At 36.1% G+C, this 23868-nt stretch overlaps 1 protein-coding gene and 2 pseudogenes across 3 annotated transcripts; 2 read left to right on the top strand and 1 right to left on the bottom strand.

Moving 5' to 3' along the window:
* Positions 1-8285: 8285 nt before the first annotated feature.
* On the bottom strand, positions 8286-11150 carry LOC131155402 (uncharacterized). 3 transcript variants are annotated; one of them, XM_058108489.1, is made up of 5 exons: positions 10902-11150; positions 10673-10771; positions 9711-10031; positions 8949-9056; positions 8286-8821 (listed from the first exon to the last, which is right to left on the bottom strand). In XM_058108489.1, exons 2-5 carry the CDS (start codon positions 10766-10768, stop codon positions 8516-8518), a joined length of 831 nt encoding a protein of 276 aa, XP_057964472.1. In that variant the 5' UTR covers positions 10769-10771; positions 10902-11150; the 3' UTR covers positions 8286-8515. The 3 variants fall into 3 exon arrangements, with proteins under 3 accessions (XP_057964472.1, XP_057964473.1, XP_057964474.1); XM_058108490.1 differs by having other exon boundaries at positions 10668-10771; positions 10902-11129; XM_058108491.1 differs by lacking the exons at positions 10673-10771; positions 10902-11150 and adding an exon at positions 10428-10612.
* An 8302-nt stretch (positions 11151-19452) lies between these two features.
* LOC131155846 (ribonucleoside-diphosphate reductase small chain-like) lies at positions 19453-20570 on the top strand (annotated as a pseudogene).
* A 1686-nt stretch (positions 20571-22256) lies between these two features.
* On the top strand, positions 22257-23221 carry LOC131155845 (ribonucleoside-diphosphate reductase small chain-like; annotated as a pseudogene).
* Positions 23222-23868: the final 647 nt, after the last annotated feature.

Genomic DNA, 23868 nt, shown 5'->3' with positions numbered 1-23868 from the left:
CATTTCCGCTCAAAATATGAGCCGCGTCCCCAACAATCTTCACCTTGGCGAATATTCACCATTTAGGAAATCCGAAAGCATAACCGCTGCTCCACCCGGGCCTGTAGATAGGGTTTGTCTCCCGTCTAACACTTGGAGACTTTAATCAAGTCCAAGCAATGCTTGAACTTGTCCGTTGTGACTGGTTTCGTCGGCATATTAGTTGCATTGTCATACATATGGACCTTCTCAAGAAGAAGTTCCCCTGAAGCAATTAGTTCTGTGACCTTGTGATACCGCACATCAATGTCCTTCGTCCTCACATGGTGCACCTGATTCTTCATCAAGTAGATGACATTATGACTATCACATTGTAGCCGAACTCCACCTTACTGGATACCCAGCTCTCGGACCAACCTCGTAAGCCACAACGCTTCCTTGGCAGCCTCAGCCACTGCCATGTACTCCAACTCGGTAGTAGAAAAAGCCACGAGCGATTGCACCATAGACCTCCAAAAAATAGGTCCTCCCACAAGGGTAAATACGTACCCTATGATAGACCTCCTATCATCCAAGTCTCCTACATAGTCTACTGAAAGTAATGGTATAATCACAAGAGGGGGTGAATTGGGTATTTTAAAATTATTATGTGAAACCTCGATTTATTTTAACCTTTTAAAAATTTACCAATCACAATCTCAAACACATTAAGCTAATCAGCAAACGCACTATTCCAATAGACAATCTTAGGAATATATGAAACTGAAAAATATGATCTGAATTTTTCCTTCAGCAATTTCAATAATCAACCATGAATTTCAATCAACAATGAACAAGTAGATTCACAAATAAAGATTCAATTAAGAATCTCAAGTAAGTAATCTTTTTATGCTTGAATAAGCAGCCCACAAAAGCTTTACCTCAACCAACCAAGAACTGAATTCAAGTTTCAGCACTCATCTGAATTTTCAACCAAAAACATAAACCATTCAAATCATTAGCAGACCAATTTAATTGCTCAATCAAGAATTCAATCAAATCTTGGCGTTCAACAAAATTTTCCCAATAAATTCAAAACATACACAGTAGATTATAAAGTGCAAAATTTAAAGAGATAGGAAAAGAAGACTAAACACAGGATTTTTTACAAGGTTTAGCTTATCGCCAACGTCCTTGCCCCAAGCAACTTGCTATGAGGATTTCCTTTACCCACGCAATTCAATAGGTGGAGTACGCCTCTCTCCGTTGGGAGGTGGAGACCCCTCACTAATGAGAACACCCTCTAGCTAGGCAACAACTATATCCCCGACTCGTCAAATTGCAAAACAAGCAATAACAAATCATTCGTATAAAAAGAACACTCTCACATGAGAGCATATTTTTTACAAGATTAAGCACTATGTACTTGCAACAAAAATTATGCAATTGAAGCTCACAGAGAATTCAAAAGGGATTCTGATTGTAGAAGAGAAATTCATAGAATTGAAATCAGAATTCGTTTAGGGCTCAAAATATAAGCATGATTACTTTTTTAGGGTTTGAATTAAGAGTATAACAATGAGATTTGAGTGTATTTGTTGCCTAGTATGAAAATAATCATCCTTATATAGAGTTAGGAAAATTCTTACTGTTTTCCCCAAGTTTGGAAACCATATCATTCAATTTTGTAAAGAAATCAGTGTTGTTAGAAAGTTTAGAACACGGACTTTAGTCGTCTGAAGTACAGATTCAATCAGCTGAACTATTTAAAAATAGTGCTCCAGATCTGGTAGTAGCCATTCAGTCCCCTGAACTTGAGAGGTCAGTCACCTGAACTCAAGTTCTGATTTCTTCTACACTAGCAGTAGCAATTTAGTTGCTTGAGAACTAAGCCTCAGTCGCCTGAACAATATGCAACACAATGATTTTCAAAATTTGATTCCAAAAACTTGTTTAAACTTACTTTGAAAAGTATTTTGGACTTTATGAAAATATTTCCAAATTCTAAATCAGGTCTCTAAGTCCACAATTAAAACCTAAGAGCTTCAGTCACAAAATTGAAGTTTAAAAGTACTTACATAAGACTCTAATAAAAATTAAAACATTTAAATTCTAAGTCTTCATGTCGTATAACTTTAACATTGTCCAAGCTTTATCACCACTTCCATAAGCTCGTATTCTTCATGACTTGTGAACTTAAAATCAGCTTAGGTCCATCTTCATTAGGTTCAACTATTGTGCTTGTAAAAACTATTAATATCTGAAATTTAATTTGAAAGCACAATTAGTAACCTTAATTTGTTATCATCAAAATTAGATTAAACCTTCTTAGGCCAACATCTACATCCACGTACCCCATCACCGACAGATCACTTTGTTGTGCATTGAACATGATGTCATATCCAGTCGTACCCCTCAAGTACCTGAACCCCATAAGATTTTCAATCATAAGAAAAACCTAAATTTTAATTGCCCATAAAATAAATTTTACATTATACACATCCCATCGAGGTGTGTATGGTAACACACCATCTTGCAATTTTAAAACTTTAAAATCAGTGTGGTTAGTGAGAGATGTGCAATGAAAAACTTGCTTGAGATATGTATGGGTCTTAATAAAATTGATTTGCAAGTTTCAATAAATGAAATTTGAGCAATTAATATTCATATAAGTTGTTTTTATATTACTTTCTTTTTTCGAGATGACATTGAGACATCTCAAATGTCAAAATATGTTTGTTTAACAATAAAGAATCTCATTACAAATTAATCGTCTATCTTAGGAATATCTAATGCAACGATACAAATTTAATCTTATAAGAAATTGAATAAAGGCATCTTAATTAGTTGATGGTTTGTCACAAAATTGTTCCTCGTTTTAGGCTACACGTGAGTGGTTGTTTGTAAATATAACAAATTAAATTATTTAATATGATTGAGAGACAGGAAGAATTTGTAAATGTAAGAAATTGCATTATCTAATACAAACTTTTTTGGAAACTTGAAATTATTGTCTTGGTTAATTTGCTTTAAATATTTTTCTCTCTTAACATGTTGTTTCTTTAAATAGATCACTACAAAAAACTTAAAAGTTATTGCATAAATATCTCTAGCAAATTTATAATCTTATCTCGTGAATTCAAATTATTACTTTTCATATAGTTTTTCAAATAAGGGAAAATATTTTGAATTCAATTATTGGTAGGATCTTTATGTGAAATATCTTGACTAAACACCCAAACCTTTATTTATAACCAAGGTTATATTTATCATTTTCCTTGATTTAATGTTTCTTAATTAAAACTTGGGTAGATGTTGTCTTAGTTAAATCTCATAGGGTTTTGATGCATCTTCTAGGGACAAACATTTTGAATGCAAAAGAAAAAATAATACTTTGTGGGATTTTTTCTTAGACAACTTATGAACCACCATCAATTGTTTTTGAAAATGCCTAAAAGAATGACTAATTGCTGAGTTAAAATATAAAAGCTAGCTAGCATTCAAATGCTGGTGTAGACATGCAAAAGAATTAGTTTGTTCAGTGCCTAGTTGAGACACCTTCTTAGACTTCTCATTGAATTGTGGAAAAAAAAAATTGTCATCCATTTTTTTCACTCGTTCTCCTCTTTTCTACTGATTTGAGGAGTTGAGTTGAATGAATTCCTTTTTTTTTTTTTTGAAGAAAGAGTGCTTCTTCTGCAGACGAGGGTCACAAACTTATAAGTAAAAAGTTTCTTCATTCATGTACAAATTAGGGGTGATAACGGAGAAGCTCAAGTTTTCTAAGGAGTAAGCGTAGGTTCACCTGTAATTGAATCACTATAATACTGTGTTTAGGAGCATAAATTTTGAATCTTGGATTTAAATTTGAGTGGTTAAACAAATATTAATATAATTTCATAGTACATCTTATCCAAATTTAACATAAATTCAATTCAATGCATTTCCAAACATGGGATAAAATTATTTGTCGTACTTTTTAATTTAGTTCTTTAATTGGAATGTGCTTGTTATTTAACTTATTAGACTACAAATACATAAAATATCACATGACACCAAGTACATGAGACAAAATTGAAAATAAAAGATTGAACATATGATACTCAAAGTTGGTGCAATTTGGCATGATTTCGAAGGTTTACAATATGATTGCGATAAAGGGTCTTGACTTGCACAGTGAGATGTTTGATATATAGTTTCTAGTTTGTGCTTGGAGTTGTGATCAACTGAAGCTAGAAGGGGTGTTTTGCATCCTTGAACAATTTTCTTTAACATTGATTCTCTTAAACTAATCATTCTCAAAGATGAACTCATTATCAAAGGTTAGGATAGGGTAAGAATTTTTTTTTTCTTGTTAGGCATTTTTAGAAACCCACACTAATCTTGAGTTAATGGAAAGTAACTAATCTCTCTCATTGCAAATTCCTAATTCTCATCCGTTATGTTGAAGCTTGCCCACATGTTGTTAGCACACCCTAAATTGAAATAATACCCATTCAATTCACCCACACTCTTACATGCCCCTCGACAAAAAAAAAGGACAATCAGTTATCAATTCAAATGTGATTGATGGAAGAGATATAAATATGTAGAATGTTGTTTTTGTGCATCCCATTTCATCTTGCCCTAGTTTGACTTTATTAGTTCAATGAAACGAGCGTGGAGTAACTTATTTTTCAATCATCTTTTGAGATTAATACCAATTAGCTCTTGCACTTGCAGTCATATAGATGGTTTATAGATCCATATATGCTGACTATAGATCTAATTGAATAATTTATGCTAATTCAGCATCCCTTATATTATTCAACTTCCTAAAATCATTTCATGAGATTGAATCTTAGCTGTTTAACACAATTAAGCTAACAAAGCACATTGTCAAAGCTCAGAACATCTAACTTTTGAAGTAGTATAATAACATTATTTCAAATGAGAATTACTGTTCAAATTCATACGAAGCATGTTTAAACAACAAGCATAAAATAGAAACATTTTTATTCTTATTATTCCCCACCGGATCTTACTCTTCTTCATCGAAGCAGTTACTCCATGTTCATTCGATAGCATTCTTGGATCTAAGTGATGTTGAGTGACTTGCCACAAACAAAATTCTTCCTTTCTTCTTTCATCTTCAAACAAAATTCCTTCCACTTGAAATCTCCCAAAAGCAACGAACCATCCACCATGGATGCTAAAAATTTCAAGGTGGAAGTAAGAATCATTTTGTTCTTTCGCTCTCGCTTTTCTTACACCTAAATTCCTCTCCCTATTCAGGCGCTAAAATAAATTTGATAGTGGATTGAGTATGAGGCTTGTGCTTTATATAGAGTTGGAGTAGTCACGAGGCTTTTTTTTTTTTTTAAGAAGGATGGCACCTCCATATATTTATTAATAACCTCTCACTTTTGGCAGAGAAATATCGTGGTTACAAGACAATCAATGGGAGACAACAAAAAACAATATGTTAAAAACCTCCTAAAGATCAACATCAACATCCAGCCAAAAACCGGGTTACAAATCCAAACAAAACAAAACAAAACAAAACAGGACCTACAAAACAAACCTCACACAAAAAAACAAAACAAAAGATAAACAACATAAAGCATAAACTAAAACCAAAAGGAAATCAGCTAAACATACCTCAAATAAGCCGTACCCATCTTCTCCAATTTATACAAATCATTGCTAACTCTAGGGAGTTGACTACTATTTGTAAACAAACTATTCCTCCCTATAGCACCTTACCGAGCCAAGGCATCTGCCACTTTGTTCCCTTCTCTATACCAATGATTTATCGAAAAATCTACTCCTTCCAATAGACCAATAAGCTACTCCCAAAAATCCCACAAATACCACAAAGAGCACTTCTTGTCTTTTATCCAATTAACTACAATATTCGAATCACATTTAATATCGATACAGGTATGACCCAGATGTTTTCAAATCTTTATTCCCTCTAACACAACTCTCAATTCATCTTCATTATTTGAACAAGAACCAAAATATTTTGAAAAATCAAACACAAAAGAACCTGTATGGTCTCTAAGGATGCCACCACCACCTGCCGGCCCTGGGTTCCCCAGGCTGCTCCCATCCAAATTTAGTTTCAACCTCCTTTGCCTCGGTTTTAGCCATCTCACACTTTGTATAGTTTTAATTCTTTTATTCACAATTTGCACTTCTAGATTCTGCAAAACCCGAAAATCAGCATCCTTTAACTGAATCATTTCTGTCATGTTCCTACTCAAAACCCCTGCCCAATACTTAATGGAGAGTCACACATCAGTACTACTCTATAATTTTCCTCCCATTCTAGCCACACATTTCCTTCTCCACAGCCTCCAAACTATTAAACAAAGAATCAAACCCATCAATGAGCCCAGTTGAGAGAACCTGGAAGCCCTATTAAACCACATTTGGACTCTTTCTTTCCAACTTTGTTGCCTAAGGAAAGGAACACCTACCTCCACCGAAACCTTCCTCCAAACCTCAGAAGCAAGGTCTCCCTTATTTAACACATGCTCCAAATCTTCTGATTGCCTCATCTCACAACAATTACACGCCGAAACAAGTGAAACCCCCACCCTTCTCACCTTTTCATCAACACTTAGGCACTCAAAAGCAACCTTTCACATACAGATAGAAATTTTCTTCGGTAACCATTTGTTCCAAACCCACTTAGTCCAATCAAATTTTGGAGCTCTAACTCTGATAACATCTCATGCGGATTTTGTATTAAAGCAACCATCCTTTTCTGGGAGCCATAACATAATGTCTGAAGAATTTCTAAGATTTCCCACCTTTTCCATCACTTCATCCGCTTTACTAAACCCCAGAATCCTCTGCAAATTTTCTACATCCCACGCATTATTGATAACCAAATCTTTTAATTTGATATGAGATTGTGCCCCATTTGGACAATCTGCAAACAAAGGTCCCGAATATGAGTAGTCACGAGGCTTTGAAAGCCACATTTATTAATGAAATTACTTAAATATTTTAAAAAATTATTGCTTGCCATATTAGCCATGCTTTTTCCTATTTCTTATTAACCTTTGTTTGTGCCATCAAATATTTCTATTTTAAGATATCATAATGTTACATAAATTTTAATTTCCATGTATGTTATCAGATTAGAGAAGATTTTTCCAATTATATATATTTAATAGATTTAACTTGATTTTATCTATGTTTAAGATACAAAGGTTATTTCTACAAGGAACGGGCACTTTACCAATTGAAGTCCTCAAATAAAATTGCTAAAATTTATTTGGTGCACAAACATGCTATTATTTCAAAAAGTTTCCTTTCTAGGATGACAACTTTCCTTAATTTTATCCTCTAAAAAATAAAATAATATCTTTCTAACATCAGTCACATGCAAAAGCCTATTGGCTTTAAAGAAGAGTAATGCTATTTTTCTCAGGTTGGTGACCATCACGGGTACCATATGGCAAGAGGTGAGAAGATAGCATGTGGGGCGTACGCTACTTCACTTTCTCTCCTATTCCCAAATGAACCTGTAATGTCACGGGACTGTGAATTTCAGCAATTTCCATTGAAGAATTAATAAAATCTAGATTCGTCAAACCTTTTACTAAAAATTTTAGTTTAATTAGAAGAATGGAGACAGTAAGAGTCGAATTCTAAACCTTTTTGATCAAAAAACTCTACATCATGTGAAAGAACCTATTTACCTTATAAATTCTAAGGTTATAAGGTGAGACTATAGATTCATTTTAATATCATTGCAATGCTGGCCCATATGTAGCCCAGAGAGTGACTTTCCAACATCCCCAAATCTCCAAAACAGATTCTCTCAATATAGTCTACGTTTATATTTTCATTTTGCATATAACTTGCAAAAATATATGTACATGTTTTCATGGTTCATTGTTTTTCACCATAAAAAATTGTGAAATTATTTGAACTTGAGTAGGTTTGGTATTGAAGTCATAACATTAATAACCCTCCAATTAGTATACCATAATGCCATACAAACTTAAAGAATTTTTTTAATTCATTCTTTTCAACTTCCATACCTTGGATCCTCCATTTAGTAGGAAACACAAAATTTCAAGAAGTACTAAAGTTTCAGTTATAGAATTATTACCTATCAACAATGAAAAATACTTGAAATTTTTTTTGACTAGTAATCAATTTACTCAATTCCACTTATCAAAGAGTAATGTGAGATCCATTTAATATAGTTGATAATTGAATGAAAGAATGACTTCTTTGAATGTTTTAATATATATATATATATATATATATATATAATGTATAATCATATAAAAGTTCTAAATAAGAATTACAATGCATATAAATAACTTAAAATGCAAAGCAACAGTGTTCATTAAACGATTCTCTCATTTACGAGGTACAAAAGTAGTAGAAGCTAATGATGGAAGATATGATTAACCAAAAACTACATTTCTTTCTCAAGTAAAAATGAGCAATATTTTGAGGATGAGAGACTTTGTCCTAGTTGATCTCTTAACTTACTCGTTAAATTACAGTTTCATTAAATATTTAGCTGTTAAAGTGTCGGCTGGCCTCAGAAAAGACTGCCAAATGGGCTAGTGAAAGAATTGCGAAGATCAGAATATAAACCGTAGAGGGAGTACTGTCGGAGATTTTTCACCTCATACCATGAGTTAAGCACGTCATCATTCTTGTCTGTACCAGAGAATGTCAATTGTATGCCTAGGTTGCAGTCAGCAGACCCGCCATGGCTTTTACACTTTGGAGATGGTATTGCACAATCTTGGTTATCAAGGCAAACCGAGGAGGCAGGGCATGAATCACACCCAAACTTCTTCCAATACAGATTTTGGAGAGTGCCCTTTTGGAATTCGAGGACCTGCACATATGTTAAAACACAAATTCATTAATGATATCCCTATTTGCATGTGCACACGCCCACACACACATATGTTTACACACTATGTATATGAAAAATAAAGGACGCCAAGGTCTAGGGAGATTACAAGAGTAAGACTAGTTATGGTATGGCTATTGTCTGCAACAAACACTGGCATTGATCTTGCAGCATATTTCCGTCCTGCAAATGCTACCACATACCCACCGTACATGCTCTGAGATGTTCGTAAAAACACACTGTTAGATTGCAAGCATTTTGTTATATTTGGTTTCAATGGTTACAATACGTTGCTTTTGCACCCAGAAAAAAGTTTCAAGAGTCCTAAAATGTATATGAAATTTTAAGCCATATGTCTAAATAATGACTTATGAATGATATGTCCGGTGCTAGTCTTTCACACTACGAACTCCCTATGTACATGTTTTGTGGATGTGAGCTTAAGCACCTATGATCCTTGAAATATCAATATGCCAACTGGATTTTTGAATCTAAGAGTGAAAATCCAGTAGTGTAGTGAGTTAAGGTTAAAATAAGCTGCTTTTCGAAAATTAACAGACGCTTAAAATAAATGTCCAGAAGACACATGGGTTCAATCCCTCGTGATAAAGATATCCTACAGATAAAAATAAATTTTCTGATTTTGAAAGAAACATAGCAATGAAAGAAGTTAGGAACAAAGGCTTGACCTATGCCTTGGACAAGAAGATAACAACCTGCATTATACAGGATGTTTCCAAAATTTGAAATGGTACAAACATATCACATTGTGATAAGGTTATGGTTTGGGAGTACACTCTCAAAAGGCAACACAAATAATTCACAAGGAAAGCATTTCAACATTGAAAGAATCTTGTAGGACATGACATACCGGATTGAAAGTACTGCCGTTGATGGTGAGCACAGAGATCTCATCAACCTTTGGCCTAAAAATGGCTAGTTGAGTCAATGTAAGACGACGATCACAGGGAGAAAGTTGAGTCTGGTTGAAGAAGAACGAATCTCTTCCTGAAAATGCAAGACCAAAGGTAAAACCATCCCATCTTTGAACCTTTGCATCTGAACAAGGATCAAAAACATCATTTCCATCTGATGCATTTGCAGCAATCGCCATTATCATTATCGCAATAATACAAAGCATCAGTTTCACTGTCCTTGCTATATGTATTCTGCATCGACTCATCTTCTTCAGCTGAGTAGGAAATCAATTTAAAAAAAAAAAAAAATCCTTCTTAAAAACATTTAAAATTGCTCTAATTGACCCAAGTTGATTCTTTCAACTTGAATGACAAAGAAATAATCATCACTGTTCTGGAGATCAAAATGAAGCAAAATGACAAAGCCAGTGCTTAAGCCACCAAGAAGGCAATTTTCAAATAACCTAGAGAAGTCAGAAGAAGAACACAAGGCCTCATTTAAGAAAATAATTTTTGAATGTGATTTCGAAACAAAAGCAAAAGAAAGACAAGTAATTCATGTTAACTAAATCCCAGAAAAGAAAGCAACAATACATGAATCAAAAATCAATAAATAGGGTAAAACATCAACTTGAATTTTAGGGCAGGGGGACAGAAACAGAGAAACACACCTCGGTTGGATAATCTGCAGAAAGAGCTTCTGATTCCGATAAATGCAAATTCTTTCGATTCAGAAAGTTTATTTTAACAATCAATCATATTGGTTTTTAGGCAATTTCTTTACAGATTTCTGGGTGAGGAAGACAAGGGGATGAAATCAAAATAGAAGATGCCCTAAAATCTTGATTCGTATGGGCATAATAACTTCAATAATCAATGATAAATAATAGAAATTTGACAAATAATCTTACATTACATTGGAAATCAACGCGGATGTGGGTTTGGTGTTTTTTGTTTCTCCGAAATTTTCATTTGGAATCACCCGGGTATATCGGCAGGCGCCGCGGATCATGTCCTGGTAACGGTTATGGAAGTTGGGAGTTTCAATACTTGGAATTACCAAAAGAGAAATCGAGAGGCCAAGCTTGAAAGAAGGGAAGAACAGTAACAGAAATAGAAGAAAACTGGTGACCATTCAAACTCACCAACGAAGAAACTGTCAGCGTCGCCGTCGACCGCCGGCCGGCCACCTCAGGCAGTGAAATTCGCTCGCCGGACGTCGAGCGGCCGCGTCGTCAGCCTGTCGCGGGCAACGACTTGGACATGTCCGGCGAGTTCGTGGGCCCCAGTGACTACATCAACTACCCGGTGCGGATGCCGCCGACGCCGGACAACCAGCCAGGTGCCGACAGGTCGTCGTCGGACTCGAAGCCCGACGGAGCGGGATCTAATATATATATACATTTATACATAGATATATATAGTTGATATCATAGGAATATCTAATGCAACAATTCTCCTTTCTATGCAAATAAAAATTTAATCTTGTAAGAAATTGAATAAAGGCATCTTAATTAATTGATGGTTTGTCACAAAATTGTTCCTCATATGTGAGGGGTTGTTTGTAAATGTAACAAATTAAATTATTTAATATGATTGAGAGATAGGAAGAATTTGTAAATGTAACAAATTGCATTATCTAATACTAGCTTTTTTGGAAATTTGAAATTATTATCTTGGTTAATTTGCTTTGAATATTTTTCTCTCATAACATATTGTTTCTTTAAATAGATTACTACAAAAAACTTAAAAGTTATTACATAAATATCTCTAACAAATTTATAATCTTATCTCGTGAATTCAAATGATTACTTTTCGTATAATTTTTTAAATAAAGGAAAATAATTTGAATTCATTTATTGGTAGGATCTTTATGTGAAATATCTTGACTAAACACCCAAACCTTTATTTATAACCAATGTTATATCATTTTCCTTGATTTAATGTTTCTTAATTAAAACTTGGGTAGATGTTGTCTTAGTTAAATCTTGTAGGGTTTTGATGCATCTTCTAGAGAAAAACATTTTGAATGCAAGAGAAAAAATAGTACTTTGTGGCATTTTTTCTCAGACAACTTATGAAGCACCATCAATTGTTTTTAAAAATGCCTAAAAGAATGACTAATTGCTGAGTTAAGACATAAAAGCTAGCTAGCATTCAAATGTTGGAGTAGACATACAAAAGAATTACTTTGTTCAGTGCTTAGTTGAGACACCTTCTTAGACTTCTCATTAATTGTGGAAAAATAAAATAAAATTTTGTCATCCATTTTTTTCACTCGTTCTCCCCTTTTCTACTGATTTGAGGAGTTGAGTTGAATAAATTTTTTTTTTTTTTTAAGAAAGAGAGTTTCTTCTACAAACGAGGGTCACAAACTCATAAGTAAAAAATTTCTTCCTTCATGTACAAATTAGGGGTGATAATGGAGAAGCTCAAGTTTTTAAGGAGTAAGCATAGGTTCACCTGTAACTGAATCACTATAATGCTGTGTTTAGGAGCATAAATTTTGAATCTTGGATTTGAATTTGAGTGGTTAAACAAATTTTTAATAATTTCGTATTACATTTCATCCAAATTTAACATAAATTCAAATTCAAGGCATTTCCAAATATGGGATAAAATTATTTGTCCTACTTTTTAATTTAGTTCTTTAATTTGAATGTGCTTGTTATTTAACTTATTAGACTACAAGACACCAAGTACATGAGACAAAATTGAAAATGAAAGACCTGAACATATGATTCTCAAAATTGGTGCAATTTGGCATGATTTCGAAGGTTTACAATATGATTGCAATAAAAGGTGTAGTAACTGGGAAAAATAAAATTAAAAAAAATAATAATAATAAAATAATAAAATAAAATAAATTAATTAAATTAACAAGTAAAATGAATAGTATGATAAGGAAAAAAATATATATATATATATATATGTGTGTGTGTGTGTGTCTATATATATATATATATATATATATATATAAGTTATTATGATATATATGTAATATATATAAGTTAAAGGTATATATATATATATATATATATATATATATATTGTTGTACAAGTTTCTCCAAGAAGTTTTGCTTCAATTAGTAAATTATTATAATATTAATATATATGATTGTACAAGCCTCTTCAGGAAACCCCATTGTTCTCTCTCTCTCTCTCTCTCTCTCTCTCTTCTACGACTCTCTCTCTCTTCGATTTCGGGCCAGTTTTACGCCGAATCAACAATCCGAAATCACCACGACGCTCCTAGCGAAATTCTCTACAAGTCTGCTGAAGCGGATCGTCAGGGAAACGAAGTTAGATTTCATCCCAAATCCAAAGTAAGACTTTTTACTCAATATTTGGATTTATGACAGTTGAGAAAAGTGTTATACGCTTAGAAATACTGAACTTTAATACTGGAAATTTTCATTTCCAGGGGTGTTGAATTTGTAATGTTGGGAATCATCCCTAAGTTGAGGTAAGGCTTTTTAAGTCGAATTTGACTTAACAGTAGTTATAAGAAATGTTATGCACATAAAAATATTGAAGTTTAATACTGGAGGTTTTCATCTTCAAGGTGTTGAGTTAGGAACCCTGCAGGTGTAGGGAAGATTTTCTTAGGAGCTTTGCAAGAGTCAGGTTAGGGGATAAATAAAGTTAGTTTTGTTTTGAGAAAATGTATGTATATATATTTAGCATCTGATTTGCGGAAAATGTATATATATTTATATATATATATATATATATGTTTTATATTTGCAAAATACTGTGAAATTGATCGTATGATTAAATATGTGAAAATCCGTTTGTGTGGTATGAGTATAAAATGTATGAGATACTATTTCTGGAAATGTGAATGATATGGATTTTTATGATGGAAAACCGGCCTACGGGCCGAGATTTTTATATGATTTGCCGACGTACAGGCCGTGCTATGTGGATATGATTTTTCGACGTACGAGGCGTGCTATGTGGATATGATTTGCCAGCATACGGGCCGTGCTATGTGGATGTGATTTGCCAGCGTACAAGTTGTGCTATGATTTGTCGACGTATGAGCCGATGATTTTCATAATATATGTATATGTGCAAAATGATATGGTTAATGCGAAAATTAATGATATGAGATATCCATGTATTACGATTTTAGTATATGTATATGATATCAGAACCTGGTTGGCTTGGTTTAGGCTAGCACTTGCACGGTACCGTTGCTATGTGTCCATAGTCTTCGTGATCATGATATTTGTATTAACGTCGCTGTGCGGAGTGGTGTCAGATTGGATGGTCGATGTGGTTTATAAGAAGTGTGCTGATCGCCCCTGGTGTACAAACCAGGTCTGGCAGACCCATCAGACCTACAGACTACTGTTTGACTTGGCAGTGGTCGGCCAACCATTGTCAGGTCTCGCCTTCGGGCCACACAACCCAGTCATGTGAGGGTAATACATGACAACAGCCAGCTAACTTACCAGAAATGTTTTTATGTTATTATTATTATATGAGATGAAATATGATTATGAAAAATGCAGTATGTTCTATCATGTTTTGATGGTATATGTATGTTTTCCCATATTTGATAAACAGTATTGAACATGTTGTGTATGATATATGTTGAACACAGAATACTCATGTTGTCACACACTAGTATTAGTTTATTTCCCTTACTGAGAGGTGTCTCACCCCTAAACTTTACAAATTTTTCAGGAGTCCTAGATAGGAGAGCGAGAAAAGTCCCGCTGATAAAATGTGGTTTATCTGCCCTTTTTGCAGGGTAAGTGTTTGGTAAGGATAGTATGGTTTTGTAGGAATTGTCTCTAGATTTCATTTTTGGGAAGTATATATGGAAGTACAGTGATTGTAGTAACTCTGGTACATTGTGATGTATGATATGATGGTATGTATATGATTATACATTTTCTGCTGCATAGGCTTCTGCTGTATGTTCTGATGTATCCCTGGTACCCACGGGTCTAAGTGGATTGTGACCTGCTGAGTTAGGGTGTGAGATGTGTGGTATTGATTTTATGATGATATTATTAAAAAAAATATATATGTGGAAAATGAGCCGGTCGTGACAAAAGATCTTGACTTGCACAGTGAGATGTTTGGTATATAGTTTCTAGTTTGTACTTGGGGTTGTGATCAATGGAAGCTAGAAGGGGTGTTTTGCATCTTTCTTTTTCTTTTTTTGGTATTTTTAGAAACCCACACTAATCTTGAGCTAATGGAAAATAACTCATCTCTCCCATTGCAAGTTCCTAACTCCCATCCCATTAAGTTGAAGCTCGTCCTTATGTTGTTAGCATACCCTAAATTGAAATAATACCCATTCAATTCACCCACCCTCTTAGATGCCCCTTGACAAAAAAAAAAAAAGGGACACTAAGTCATCAATTCAAATGTAATTGATGGAAGAGATATAAATATGTAGAATGTTGTTTTTGTGCATCCCATTTCATCTTGCCCTAGTTTGACTTTATTAGTTCAATGAAACGAGCGTGGAGTAACTTATTTTCAATCTTCTTTTGAGATTAATAACACCAATTAGCTCTAGCACTTGCAGTCATACAGGTGGTTTATAGATCCATATATGCTGACTATAGATCTGATTGAATAATTTATGCTAATTCAACATCCCTTATATTACTCAACTTCCTAAAATTATTTCATGAGATTGAATGTTAGCTGTTTAACACAATTACGCTAACAAAACACATTGCCAAAGCTCAAAACATCTAACTTTTGAAGTAATATAATGCTATCATTTCAAATAAGTCTTATGTTCAAATTCGTACGAAATGTGTTTAAACAACAAGCATAAAATAGAAATTTTTTATTCAAATTATTCCCCATCCTTTTATTTTTATTTTTTAAAAAAAGAGGTCGGCACCTCCATTTATTTATTAATATACCCTCACTTTTGGCAGAGGAATACCGTGGTTACAAGATAAAACAAAAGGGAGAGTAAAATTATTCCCCATCTAATCTTACTCTTCTTCACAGGAGCAATTACTCCATGTTCATTCGATATCATTTTTTTTTTTTTTTAAAGTAAAAATAAATACATGAAATTTAAGAGAAAAAAAAGTAAATAGAAGGCTCATAATTTTCAACAATCGAAAAGAAAAAAAAGAAGAGGTTCACATTCGAGAACTATATAAAGCCAGAAGGCATATATAACTTGTATAAAAGTAAAATTTTAAAATGCACCACTCATCTAAGTGATGTTGAGTGACTTGCCACAAACAAAATTCTTCCTTTCTTCTTTCATCTTCAAACAAAATTCCTTCCAGTTGAAATCTTCCAAAAGCAACGAACCATCCACCATGGATGCCAAAAATTTCAAAGTGGAAGTAAGAATCATTTTGTTCTTTCACTCTTGCTTTTCTTACGCCTAAATTGCTCTCTCTATTCGGGCACTAAAATAAATTTGATAGTGGATTGAATATGAGGCTTGTGCTTTATATAGAGTTGGAGTAGTCACAAGGCTTTAAAAGCCACATTTATTAATGAAATTACTTAAATATTTTAAAAAATTATAGCTTACCATATTAGCCATGCTTTTTCCTATTTCTTATTAACCTTTGTTTGTGCCATCAAATATTTCTATTTTAAGATATCATAATATTATATAAATTTTAATTTCCATGTATGTTATCAAATTAGAGAAGATTTTTCCAATTACATATATTTAACAGATTTAACTTGATTTTATTTATGTTTATGACACACAGGTTTTTTCTACAAGGAACAGGCACTTTACCAATTGAAGTCCTCAAATAAAATTGCTAAAATTTATTTGGTGGGCAAACATGATATTATTTCAAAAAGTTTCATTTCTAGGATGACAACTTTCCTTAATTTTATCCTCTAAAAAATAAAATAATATCTTTCTAGTATCGGTCACATGCAAAAGCCTATTGGCTTTAAAGAAGAGTAATGCTATTTTTCACAGGTTGGTGACCATCACGGGTACCATATGGCAAGAGGTGAGAAGATGGCATGTGGGGCCTATGCTACTTCACTTTCTCTCCTATTTCCAAATGAACTTGTAATGTCACGGGGCGGTGAGTTTCACCAATTTTCTTTGAAGAATTAATAAAATCTAGATTCGTCCAATCTTTTATTGGAGGGAGTAGACTTATCGATAAAGCATTGGTATAGAGAATATAAAAAAGTGACAGATGTCTTGACTCGTCAAGGTGTTAATGTGTTATGGGGAGGAATAGTTTATTTACAAATAATAGTCAACTCCATAGAGTTATCAATGAGTTGTATAAACGGGAGAAAATGAGTACGACTTATATGAGGTATGTTTAACTGATTTCCCGTTAGTTTTGGTTTATGATGCATGTTGTTTATCTTTTATTTGTTTTGTTGCATGAGATTTGTTTATCTTTGCAGGCTTATTGCTACAAAAAAACGTGGAAGAGTTCCTACCATTACATTAAAGTAACAAAGCTTACAAAAAAGGGCAACTGTAGACACACTATTTTTACCCTAACCAGATAGAACAAGGGGTCTCTTATTATTTTCACTATTATTATTATTATTACCTTATTTTTAATATTATTATTTTATTATCACTATTATTATTAGTATTGATACTATATTATTATTATTTTTATTGTCATTATTTATATTATTTATTATTATTATTATTATTATTTTCACTATTATTAGTATTAATTATTTTCCTATATTATTATTATTATTACTTTTGTTATTATTGCCACGTTTGATCTCTCCGTGTGGATCAAACATGCCCTCGCGAGCCAACCCGCCCAATACGTGTGTTGGGCAACGCCCATCGTGTCGGCCCATTATCCTCACACGTGGACCATCAAACCCAATTCAGGGCCCATATTCATGATAAGAGCACTGCAGCTAGGGGTGTACATGGTTCAGTTCGGTTCGGTTATTACCAAAACCGTCAACCGAACCGAACCTATCAGTTTTTAAAACTACTGAATCGCAACCGAACCGTATACCGTCGGTTTAAAACCAAACCAAACCGTTTATTTTACGGTTCGGTTCGATTAATTCGGTTTTATCAAATTTTAAACAAACAATATAAAAACGTAATTAAATAAAGCCAGCCAAGTCAGGCCACGGCCAATTGGGCCACGACCAACTGGGCTGGGCCACGGCCAACTGGGCCACGACTTTGAGTGAAAAGCCCAGCACGTAAGTGAATAAGTAGATGCAACTTCAATAAATAGGGTGAGGAAAATTTTTTCTTCCCATTTCCAATCGATGTGGGACGGCCAGAGCACAAAGATAATGTGGGTGTGACCGTGAGCGACTGGCTTGGGCGACGGGCATTGCTGTGTGCCTGTGTGTGAGCGTGGGCGTTGCTGTGTGGAGATGTGGGAGTTGCTGTGTCCAGTGTGCCTGTGTGTGTCTGTGTGAGCGTGAGTGTGGGCGTTGCTGTGTGTGTCTGTGTGAGCGTGAGTGTGGGCGTTGCTGTGTGTGTCTGTGTGAGCGTGAGCGTGGGCGACTGGGCGTTGCAGTGTGTGACTGTGTCGGCGTGGAGATGTGGGGTGGGCGTTGGCGACTGGCGTGGGCGGTGGGCGTGAGCGTCGGAGACTCGGAGAGCATGGTAGTCGGCACTGTGCACAGGCAGTGTGCGGTGGGCGTGAGCATCGTGGAGATGTGGGCGTTGGCGACTGGCGTGGGCGGTGGGCGTGAGCGTCGCTGGTGTGGGCGTAAGTGTCGAAGACTTGGAGGGCATGGCCGTCGGCACTCGGCTGTCGGCACTGTGCAGTGTGCAGGTTACCAGGAGGCAGGAGATGGAGAAGATGATGCCTAGCGCCTGCTGTGGTAGTAGCACTGTAGCAAGCTGGTGGTTCGGTTCTTCCCAAGCACTCATCCCATATGGCCAAAACGGGAAGTTTTTGTTCTCATTCTCCTTTATAAAATCCTTCCCCACTCCTTCGAAAAATATGAGTCAATAATTTAAATTAAAAAATTAATATAGGTATAATTTCTTTTTCATGTACTTGTAATCAAAGTTCCCATAGATAATTATTTTAAAATTATAATCGGTTTTCGGTTTTTATGGTTCGGTTTTTGAGTGAAACCGAAACCAAAACCGAAAATCTATTTTTTATATATACAAAACCGAAACCGATTACCGAAACCGAAAAACCAAACCGAAGCTTCAAACGGTTCGGTTTCGGTCCGGTTCTCGGTTTTTCGGTAAATTTTGTACACCCCTACTTGCAGCCCATACCACGGTTTTCCGAAAAAATTGGTGCTGACCAAAGCCCGACCTAAATCCAAATTTGTAGAGATATTTTTGCACTCTCGAATTTATGAAACTTCCATAAATTACGCTCTCACAATTCGTTAAATTGCCCCTCTCTAGAAGGCTCTTTATGTAATTTGAATATTTTATGGAATGACCGTTTTACCCTCCATCAATGCGGAGGACATAGTGGGGAAGAAAAATAATCACGGAGAAATGCCGAAGCTGCCCTCATCCCACCCCCTATTCGGTAGGTTCATTCTCCCGCAAGCTTCTCCCCAAAATTCAAATCACCCGCCCACGCTTTCATTCAAAACTTCCTGTGAAATTCTCATCGCCCTATAAATTTCAAAGCCCATTTCTGCTTTTATATTCTTATTTCCCTCTCAATCTTCAAATTTTAATTGCTAGTGTTGGTTTTCCAATTGGGATTTTTGCAGTAGAGCTTCCAATCAATGCCGAAAGAGCCCTTGCTGGCTCCAAACCCAGATCGGTTCGTGTTCCCGATTCGGTACCCGTAGATTTAGCAAATGTACAAGAAGGCTGAGGCATGGTTCTGGACCGCCGAGGAGGTCGTTCTCTTCCAGGACCTCAACCACTGAGAGGCACTCACCGGCAACGAAAGGCACTTCATTATTCACGTCCTCACTTTCTTCAGTGCCTCCAACGGTATCGTCCTCGAGAACCTCGCCGGAAGGTTCATGAAGGAGGTTCAGGTTGCCGAGGCCCGCGCCTTTTACGGCTTTCAGATCACCATCGAGAACATCCACTCTGAGATGTACAGTCTACTCCTCGTATATCAGGGATCCAAACGAAAAGAACAAGCTCTTCCACACAGTCGATATCGTCCCCTGCGTCGCCAAGAAGGCCGATTGGGTCCTCCAGTGGATAGACAGCTCAGAAACGTTCGCTGATCATATCCTCACCATGGCCTTCGTCGAGGGTATCTTATTTCTTGACAGCTTGCGCCATATTTTGGCTGAAGAAGCGCGAGTTGATGCTAGGGTTGACTTTCTCGAACAAGCTAATCTCCCGTGACGAAGGCTTACACTGCAATTTCGAGTGTTTGTTGTACGGGTTACTGAGGTTGAAGTTGAGTAAGGAGCGAGTCAAGGGAATCGTCTCCGACGCAATGAACATAGAGCGGGAGTTCGTGTGCAACGTGTTGCGTTGCACCCTCGTGGGGATGAACGGTCATCTGATGAGCCAATACATCGAGGTTGTGGCTGATCGGCTCCTGTGTGCATTGGGATACAGCAAAATCTACAACATTCCAAACCCGTTTGATTAGATGGAGCTGATCTCTCTGCAGGAAAGACCAATTTTTTCGAGAAGAGGGTTGGGTAGTACCAGAAGGCTTCGGTGATGTCGAGCTTGAACGGGAATGGAGGAACTCATGTGTTCAAAAGGGATGAAGATTTCTGATTTTCTTATTTAGGATACTGTCTATTTGTAAAATTTATTTTTTTCTTATTCCTACTTCACTACCTTTATATGTCATGTTATTTGTTTGCCCTGTTCATTTTCTCCTGAGGAAATGATAGATAAATATAAGTAAGCCTGTTCTCCCTCATGTTTGTTTCTAATTTCTTTTACAATTGAAGGCGTCGTCAAAACACAGCCTTAAAGTTTATCAAAATTTGGAAATCTCGTGCCATTCGACCACACGATGTATTATCATTTGTCAATGTGAGACAGTGAGTGAGACGGTGTCGTTTTAGCGCCTTATCGGCTTATCCTAGCATGCCCTTTTCATCCCCGTTTTCTCTCGTTTTATATTCCCTGAAAAAGGTGAGAAAGTGATGTAAAGGGGTTCGGTAATCGAGTCTACCGGTAGCAATAAAACTGTCATTGATCTGCTTCGTCAATGAGAATAGCAAAAAGTTTTTTTTTTTTTCTTTGAATTTTCAAAAATCTCATTGATCTGCTCTAGTTGTGTCATTACCAATCGTGGGTAACCCCCGGTACGGTCGCCCCTAATCGAAGTCGAAATGACCTTGAAAACGACGCCCAAAAGTTGAGTCAATAGCTGCGAAGTCAAGGAATGCAAATGAAATTAATTGATCATACTCTTTATGAAAAATAGGTCGTTAGTCCATTCTAATTCTTGAGATTTCAAAAATATAATTGACTTCCCCTAAAATTTGGCAAAAAGACACAGATTTTTACTAAAAAAACTTGTTCTTTTGTAAAAATAAACGAAGGTTTGTGTTTTTTTAACAAACTTTTAGGGAGGTCTGTAAAATTTTTAAAATATCAAAAGGGATCCTAAAAATATTTAAATATTTAGAGGATATTTTTGTCTTTTTACCAAATATTAAGGGAGGTTGGTACCTGTTGTGTTAAAAATTATAATTCATGGATAAGTAGATAATTTTTAAAAATAATTGAAAAAAATGTAATTATAAAGTTCAAAGTGTAGTTATTTTGAAAATTTTTTTAAAAAAAGAAATTGATAATGAAAACTAAATTTTCATTAATTATTCCACAAAGATTTCTTTTAATTTTTAGTAAAAAAAAAAAAAACATCAATCAAAGTGTTAATTTGGGGGACGAAATTGCCACGTGCCAAATTGCCACGTTTGATCTCTCTGCGTGGATCGAGCGTGCCCTCGTGAGCAAACCCGCCCAATACGTGTACAAGGCCACGCCCATCGTGTCGACCCATTATCCTCACACGTGGACCATCAAACCCAATTCAAGGTCCATATTCATGATAAGAGCCCTGCATCCCAGACCACGGTTTTCCGAAAAAATTGAAGCTGACCAAAGCCCGCCCTAAATCCAAATTTGTAAAGATATTTTTGCACTCCTGAATTTATGAAATTTCCATAATTACCCTCTTACAATTCGTTAAATTGCCCCTCTCTAGAAGGCTATTTATGTAATTTGAATATTTTATGGAATGACCATTTTACCCTCCATCAATGTTCTCCGCATGGTGGGGAAAAAAAATCACGACGACGAAATGTCGATGCTGCCTTCATCCCGCCCCCTATTTGGTAGGTTCATTCTCCCGCAAGCTTCTCCCCAAAATTCAAATCACCCGCCCGCGCTTTCATTCAAAACTTCCTATGAAGTTCTCATCTACCTATAAATTTCAAAGCAACCACTCGATTCTCTACACACCCATTTCTGCTTTTATATTCGTATTTCCCTATCAATCTTCAAATTTCCATTGCTAGTGCTAGTTTTGCAATAGGGATTTTTGTAGTAGAGCTTCCAGTCTTCGATTCAATTTAGGTTATGTGAATCCAAAATGCCTTCAATGCCGGAAGAGCCCTTGTTGGCTCCAAACCTAGATTGGTTCTGCATGTTCTCGATTCTGTACTTGTAGATTTGGGAAATGTACAAGAAGGCTAAGGCCTTGTTCTAGACCATTGAGGAGATCGATCTCTTCCAGGACCTTTTTCACTTGGAGGCACTCACAGGCGATGAAAGGCACTTCATTAGTCACGTCCTCGCCTTCTTTGCTGCCTCAGATGGTATCGTCCTCAAGAACCTCGCCGAAAGGTTCATGAAGGAGGTCAAGGTCGCCGCGGCCTGCACCTTCTACGACCTTCAGATCGCCATCGAGAACATCCACTCCGAGATGTACAGCCTCCTCCTCGAATCCTACATCAGGGATCCAAAAGAAAAGAACAAGCTCTTCCTCACAATTGATATCGTCCCTTGCATCGCAAAGAAGGCCATTTGGTCCTTCCGGTGGATAGACAACTCGGAATCGTTCGTTGAGCATATCCTCGCCTTCGCCTGCATCGAGTGTATCTTCTTTTTCGGCAACTTCTCCGCCATATTTTGGCTGAAGAAGTGCGGGTTGATGCCAGGGTTGACTTTCTCGAACGAGCTAATCTCCCGTGAGGAAGGCTTACACTGCGATTTCGCATGTTTGTTGTACGGGTTATTGAGGTCAAAGTTAAGTGAGGAGCGAGTCAAGGGAATCGTCGCCGATGCAGTGAACATAGAGCGGGAGTTCGTGTGCGACGCATTACCTTGCGCCCTCGTAGGGATGAACGGTGATTTGATGAGCCAATACATCGAGTTTGTGGCTGATCAACTTCTGGGTGCATTGGGATACAGCAAAATCTACAATGTCCCAAACCCGTTTGATTGGATGGAGCTGATCTCTCTGCAAGGAAAGATCATTTTTTTTAGAAGAGGGTCGGGGAGTACCAGAAGGCTTTGGTGATAGGGGTGATACATATCTCAGTAAGGCAAATCTAGGTTATATCGGTGTGTGGCATATGAGTGTTATCATGACATAAAACATACACAGTTCAATACAGTTCCAGTATTTTCACAAAACATACCCACACATAATCAAGTAACCCGGTGTCATCACATCCTTCGGCTTGCAGTCGGTCCGCATTACACGGCGCCCCGGCACATGGCGTAGCCCTAGGCTCCCATGGCATTGTATCAGTACTAACTTCTGGATCCACACCCTTCGGTGATCAACCGGTAAGGCTGACGCCCTCGGATATAGAGCCGGACACTCTCACCCACTAGCAGGTGATATTACACACCCTCGGATATAAATTTGGACACTCTTTCACACCATGAACAATTCGGAACCCAGTTCCTATTTTTCATCTCAGAAAATCACAATTCATGCATGTTCATATAACCAAACATTCCACATCCATTTGGTAAATCTAAAATCATGTTTTTCCAAAATACAATTTAAAACAAGTCAAGGCACGACCATCCCCATAACACAATATATATATATATATATATATATATATATATATATATATATCACAATATATCCACGGTTTTCTAACGAAACCCGAGATGCAACCCAATGCCCTATTTTCCCAAAAATTGTAATATGAAAATCCCATAATTTTCATTCGTTAAAGTTCCCC

Source organism: Malania oleifera, chromosome 5 (genome assembly GCF_029873635.1).
Source record: "Malania oleifera isolate guangnan ecotype guangnan chromosome 5, ASM2987363v1, whole genome shotgun sequence".
Lineage (NCBI taxonomy): Eukaryota > Viridiplantae > Streptophyta > Magnoliopsida > Santalales > Ximeniaceae > Malania > Malania oleifera.
This window is presented reverse-complemented; position numbering and strand designations above follow the sequence as displayed.